Source organism: Rutidosis leptorrhynchoides, chromosome 3 (assembly GCF_046630445.1).
Source record: "Rutidosis leptorrhynchoides isolate AG116_Rl617_1_P2 chromosome 3, CSIRO_AGI_Rlap_v1, whole genome shotgun sequence".
NCBI classification, from domain to species: domain Eukaryota; kingdom Viridiplantae; phylum Streptophyta; class Magnoliopsida; order Asterales; family Asteraceae; genus Rutidosis; species Rutidosis leptorrhynchoides.
In genome coordinates, this window is record NC_092335.1 from 74,352,893 (window position 1) to 74,359,793 (window position 6,901).

Genomic DNA, 6,901 nt, shown 5'->3' on the forward strand with positions numbered 1-6,901 from the left:
TCCCTATTTAGGCATATTAGTCCCCATCTAGGCAGATTAGTTCCCATCTAGACAGACTAGTTCCTACAATGTTCTGGCCGAGTAATCATCGACTAAGGACTTTTACAACTACTCCGTATGTTTTTTTTGGTAAGTTCGATAGACGGATGTAATTGGGCAGATTTGTGATTTGAATCTATTTTATTGATTTTAAAATTTACTATACTAAAAAAGATGTTACTCCGTACATAAATATTATAGATAGATTATAAACAGTTTTTAAAGGAAAACGTACACTCCCCGTAAAGAAATTTCAAGAATATATACCTCTTGTTCACTCTGGACTTGAACCAAACTATACATACACGTGACATTTGTAAAAAAAGAAATAAGATTTTTACAATTTAATAGTGAAGATGCTTTATACTGCAAAAGTTGTAAAATTGCCATACACGTTACAAAGGGTTTTTTCCCTTAAAAAAAATATACTGTAACAAAATACTTACTGTTCACAACTTCGAAATGAACATGACCCATAAGTATTCGGTAAACTAGCAAAGTCTTCGAAATGCTTAAATGAAAATGGTGGAATATCATTATTATTATTTAATTATTTTATTACTAATATTGCTTCTTGAATTATAATTTAGCATTATGATAATCACAGACTTTTGATATCCAGTCAGCAAATAACACAAAGCATAGATAAATTTCCTCTACAACTCTCATTCTATTATTTTACCTCCAGACATACGTACAAGCAGTCAAAGCACATAGCCCTTTTCTATAGCTAGAAAATGTACAACTGCAGAAGCCTCAAAGTCACCACTGATACTTGGCTGCAACAAGAACTTCTTCATATTGCTGAGCAGCATTATCCCAACTCAAATCTTGCATCATTCCTCTTTTCTGAATCCCCTCCCAACTCGTTCGATAATCCCGATAAGTCAACAAACAGTTCCCAAGTGCGTGAATCAGCTGACCAGTTTCCGCTTTGTTAAATGTCCATCCTAACCCCGACTCGTTATAAGGATCAAACGGCTGCACAGTATCTTTCAATCCCCCAACAGCATGTACAACCGGTACAGTCCCGTAACACATAGCATACAGTTGGTTAAGCCCGCACGGCTCGAACTTTGATGGCATCAGCAATATGTCAGCTCCAGCTGTTATCCGATGAGCCATTTTAACCGAAAACCCGACCCATCCTCTCACTTTATCCCTATACCGGTTCTCCATTTCCCTAAGCATCTGTTCAAGATCGGGCTGACCCGTTCCTAACATCACCAGTTGTACATCTTGGTCAACCATCCATGGAACCGCACCACCGATTAAGTCAACACCTTTTTGATTATCTAATCGTCCTATAAAACCAACTAACGGGACATCAGATCTAACGGATAGGCCCAGTTCTCTTTGAAGTGCTGCTTTACACTGCGATTTTCCGGTATTAAGAGTCTCTAAATTGTAATTAGTGTAACCATCTGAAGATAAGTGAGTATCGAGTTCGGGGTTCCATTCTTTCTTATCGATTCCGTTAACGATACCTTTTAGTTTCCAGTCGTTCTCTTTTATAATCCTGTGTAGACCCTGACCACCCTCGCTCGTTTTTAGTTCCCATGCATAACCATGACTTACTGTAACTATACGGTATGCAGTTTTTAAACCTGCGGCAAAGATGTTGAAGTGTTCGCCGCCTATTGGGTCAAACATTTTGAAAAGGTCCAAGTAGTGATGTGGTAGATCCACATAAGAAAAATCGTTCAGTGGACCACGACCCTGTATAACGATAAAGATTAAAGCTTTTTGAAAAAAGAAAGACGGGTGATATAAAATATAGGTACAGTGTACATGGTTGTCGTGAATTTATGCAAAAATAACCTGATGTGCAATGTTATGAATCACAAGGACGGATCTTGCGTATTCCATTAATCCATGTTCATGATAATACGCTTTAAGGTAAACCGGTAACAATGCAGTATGCCAATCATTAGCAATGAAAACTAAGTTTCCGTCCCCATAGCAAGTGCCCCCACATGGAACGTGCCATGGAGCCTGCAAATGACATAATTTTAGTTTTAAAGCCTTTTGAGAATCAGTAAATAAATGTTTAGTGACAAACATAGTTACGCGATGCCGATACCTCAACAGCTGATTTGCAGAATAACACCATGCGTTTTAGAATATCCTGCATATTGACAGATCTTTCAACTATTTTTTGTAATCCACTTCAGGGAATAAGTAGAACTTATATAACTGAAAAGAACCTTACTGTCCGATTTCCTCCATATATATTACTGCCCAAATTCTGAAAGATGGGACTACCAATGAAAACAAAGTCAACACCATCTACATATGTTTGAAAGTAATGTGCCTCCATATCCTGAATATATACACACAATTAACATGCAATACAGCTTAACCATGATTAACGCTAAATGTGTAGAGTAAATTACGCTGACCTGTCCATTCACCTTATACCATTTAGTGACTCCTGTATCTTGAAGTTCACCGTAATTCCCATACTGAGGTGCAACTACCTATATGTTTTTTTTTTTTTTTTAAAAACACATCTCAAATTAAACTAGTTATAATATCTAGCTTGAAGAATGCAATGTTTCAACAAAATGGAAAAAAACTTACCATTACTCTATGCCCACGTTTTGCTAAAGCCTTTGGTAAAGCCCCAGCAACGTCTCCTAAACCACCTATATAAACAACAGTTTATTAAGCATACTGAATGCAAGTTTTTTTTATCCTTATTTAGAGATTAATAAAAAATAATAATACCTGTTTTAGACCAAGGGGTACATTCTGCAGCAACCAGTATAATATTCATCACATTGGGCCCAGCTAAAGGTGGGGTTTTTACATCTTCATCTACAGGATTATCGACCTCATGTTTAACATAGTGTAATGTTTGAGCACTTACGTCATCATCATATTTTGTGTGTGTGGTGGACATATCAGAAACGAAGGGTGGCAACTCATATGTTGTACCCCTCTGTACAGGTGTGTTTTGAAGCTTGTTTTTGGAATTACTATACAGATAACTTCTAGAAGGCGAGTTGATTCCGGCTTTTGATTTGTCTACATCATATTGTTTATTAGCAGGCACAAAAAATTTGTCTGGTGCTGGTGACTGATATTCAAGTGGATCGATCAAGCTACTAGATGGATTAGCAGGGGTGTAGATGTCATTACGCATGTTAGAATCTGATTCCAAAAAGGATTCTTGATTGTCTTTAGAATACACTTCATCTTTCTCCGGGTTGATTGTTGTATTATTTATTGATGTAATTATTTCCCTTCTTTCAGCTATCTGCAATTTTAAATATAAAACAAGTGTCACCAATACAAGTATATAGTAGCCAAGATTATTATGAACAATGTAAGGATATAAAACTAATTAGGCCTTTGAACCTTCACATTCGTACTATCATTAGTCATCTCCATTCGTACTAATTTAACCGCTCATCTGCTTATTGCTTATTTTGATAGCAGATAAGCAGACCCAAACGCCCTTATAAATTTGCTTATCTGCTTATTATGCGAGTATACACACTTAAAAATAAGCATGTTATATCCTACTTATTTATAAGCAAAAAAGTACTTGCGAAAAAGCAATCGCAAACAACCCCTAAAACAGTATATTTCACCTTTATTGAGTTGGATAAGTATAAAGATGAAATCAATCACTTACTAGTTCATAACAAATAACAATTTGAATGTGCATTGTAACATACAATAATAAGAACATAAAAACAAGCCGATATCATATATATGTACATTGATATCATTAATAGCAAGATTTATGAAACTAAAATAAGCATTAATTCCAATAAACTTACTTTTAACTTTTCACTAGCTTTATCAACTTTAGCTTACGGCTACTTATCCTTTTATCTTATTTTAAAAGCTTAAAGTTGATAAGCTAAAAGAGTTTCAATAAGAATATAAGCATAGGAAATATAACAAACCATTCGATTCATATTGCATAATGATGAATCATTCAAGATGTAAAAGGTAAATTCAACATGAAATTAACTAAATACCTGTTGAAGTAACTGTCTCTGTTTGGCCAAAAGTTTTTTAGATTTCTCAATTACAGCTTCAAGTGCCTCATCAGCATCACTGCTTCCATCTTCACCGGTTGCTCTAACCCTACATACTCTGCTACAGCCACCAACACTGCTAGTATTATCAGTACACACAAATGTCAAATCAAGAAATGATTTTTTTTGTCGATAATACGAAATCAAAGGGATCTTGAGTCGACGATGGTTATTAAAAAGGACATTGGTATCGGTAGCTATGTAATCGTTTACATATGCCAAAGAGTTCATAGTTGCCTTCAAGGTGTTCACTGAAATGCGTCAAACAATTTTTATTTTCTGTTGAGGAAGAAAACACTAGAAACTTGAGGGATGTTGTTGATCTGATTAGGCTAATGGGTGGTGGCTATGGCAAAAGGCCGGACCACACAGATGGGTTGTCAAGAAAAAAGTGGGTCGGGTTTCAGGTTTGGTTCGAGTCCATTTCCAAAGTCAAAATCACACACACTCCTCTAGAAAGGCTATACACTTTTTGCTTTATCAATTAAAAAGGGGCTTAGTTTTTCTTTTTTGGGTAAAGGGTTACCCGGCGAATATTATTAATAAAAATAATAAAAGAATGATTACAACGAAGTACAGGAGCAACAAGAAAAAACTTGAAGCTACTAAAACGACCAAAGCTAAAACGAACAAAATACATCCATCTAGCAAAACAAAAGAAAACACAAGACCATCATCCCTAAAGATGCCAAGTCTGCTTCATCCGCACCACATAGCTTGACTCCTTGAAATTTAACGAAAGCAATTTAAGTCGGACCGTCTCAAAAATATCATCGAAAAGCTTCACTTCCGTTCTATGTGATTTCTTGAAAATTCTATTATTCCTCTCCTGCCATATGAAGTAGACCACCGCTCCAAACACTAGCTTAGCAACCACAATATTAACCGAATTACGGCCAGCAGAAATAGATAACCAAGAACAAACTGTTCGCCAAGAGTTTGTCGTAGGAATAATCGTCAAAACAGAAGCTCTAGACCACACCTGACTAGCATAAGAACACTCGAAGAATAAGTGACTATGCGAATCAGGACCGCCGTTACATAAAGGGCATGACAGTTGAACCCCATTAAATATTTCCCATCGACGAAGCTTATCCTGCGTTTTTAACCGTTCCCCTATCAAGAGCCACAAAAGAAAAGCATGACGAGGCACACATTGAGAAAACCAAACCACTCGAAACCATGAAACCTTCATCGCTCTCGGTCTTATAGATTCCCAAACATTATGAACTGAGAACTTGCGAATCTCATCATTTATATCCATCCAAAGAACCTCATCTTGCTGATCAGAAAGATGCGGGACCACTAACTATGACAGAACAGGATATTTAATAACCCACGTACTAGGCCATCTCCAAGAAGAATCATTAAAAACATCACTCAAATAACTTGTAAGGAGACCTTCATGCATTATGTCATCTCTAGAGATAACATCCACTAGGGGCCCCAAACGATTCCATGAGTCAAATAACACCGAAGTTTTCCTCCCATCACCTATGCGATTGAAGAAGAATTTTTTAATCATAGGACGAATGCGAAGCAACTTTCTCCAACTCCAACTAGCATTAGCACTAAGCTGAACATTCCAAAAGTGACGGTTTGCGAGACGATAGGTGTGGATCCATCTTACCCATAATGTTTGCTTTTGGGTTAAGATATTCCAAATATGAGAAGTCATTAAAGCAATATTCCAATATTTAAGGCGTTTAATTCCTAACCCACCTTCTTCTTTCGGCAAACAAAGATCATCCCATTTCACCTTAGCCTTTCCTTTTTTCATTTCTCCTTGACACCACAGAAACCCCCTAAGAAGTTTCTCAATGTCTTTTGTAGTGGCCTCCGGAAGAATAAACACCGAACACCAGTAAAGTTGCATCGTCGTTAACACCGAAATAATCAATTGAAGTCTCCCTGCAAACGATAAAAATTTATTCTTCCAATCTTCCACTTTAAGTTTAACTCTTTCCTCTAGCATTTTACAATCTCTATACATAAGGCGTGACGAGACTAAGGGAACACCGAGGTATCTAACAGGTAAGCAACCCTCTTCAAACGGCATTAACGATAGAATCTGTGATTTCATCCCTGCAAGAACATTAGCAAAGAAAGCAGTGCTTTTAGGCATGCTTGGCACAAGCCCGGACGCACACTTAAATTCTTCTAAAGCATCCCTCAAAACCGAAACTGACGCAAAATTTGCATAAGAGAACATAAATAAATCATCCGCGAAACAAAGATTAACTATCTCGAGCTTTTCACACTTTGGATGATACCTAAATGGCTTTGTTTGTCTAATATTACGCTTGATTATTAGAGTAAGAACCTCCATTACTAGCGTGAATAAATAAGGGGATAACGGGTCCCCTTGTCGAAGCCCACGTTTTCCCTTGAAGTACCCATGTAACTCACCATTGATATTAATCGAATACGATGTGGTAGTTACACATTTCATAATCCATCTCACCATCTTCATGGGAAAACCAAAACAAATCAATGCAACATTAAGGAACTCCCAGTCCACCGTATCATAAGCTTTTTGGATATCGATCTTAAAAGCACATCGCGGGGTTCCTCGATTAAGATGATAACCTCGCATTAACTCTTGGGTAAGCAGAATGTTATCTGAAATTCTACGCCCCGGAACAAAAGCAGATTGGTTCATGCTAACAATCTCATCCAGACACGATTTAATCCGATTAGTAATGACTTTACTAATACATTTATAAATAACGTTGCAACAAGAAATCGGACGGAGGTCAGTTACTTTGTTCGGAGATTGCACCTTAGGTAAAAGAGTAATAATAGTA

General features: G+C 36.9%; 1 protein-coding gene across 1 annotated transcript; it reads right to left on the bottom strand.

The window, feature by feature from the left end:
• Positions 1-556: 556 nt before the first annotated feature.
• LOC139896360 (granule-bound starch synthase 2, chloroplastic/amyloplastic) lies at positions 557-4,534 on the bottom strand. The gene is made up of 8 exons (XM_071878991.1): positions 4,035-4,534; positions 2,770-3,301; positions 2,623-2,687; positions 2,442-2,519; positions 2,252-2,362; positions 2,123-2,167; positions 1,861-2,034; positions 557-1,758 (listed from the first exon to the last, which is right to left on the bottom strand). Exons 1-8 carry the CDS (start codon positions 4,323-4,325, stop codon positions 802-804), a joined length of 2,253 nt encoding a protein of 750 aa, XP_071735092.1. The 5' UTR covers positions 4,326-4,534; the 3' UTR covers positions 557-801.
• Positions 4,535-6,901: the final 2,367 nt, after the last annotated feature.

Coding starts and splice junctions, on each gene's coding strand:
- LOC139896360 (XM_071878991.1), bottom strand. CDS start 4,325: ATGAACTCTTTGGCATATGTAAACGATTACATAGCTACCGATACCAAT. Junction 2,168..2,251: donor TATATGGAGGAAATCGGACA/GTAAGGTTCTTT, acceptor GTCAATATGCAG/GATATTCTAAAACGCATGGT. Junction 1,759..1,860: donor TTCATAACATTGCACATCAG/GTTATTTTTGCA, acceptor ATCGTTATACAG/GGTCGTGGTCCACTGAACGA.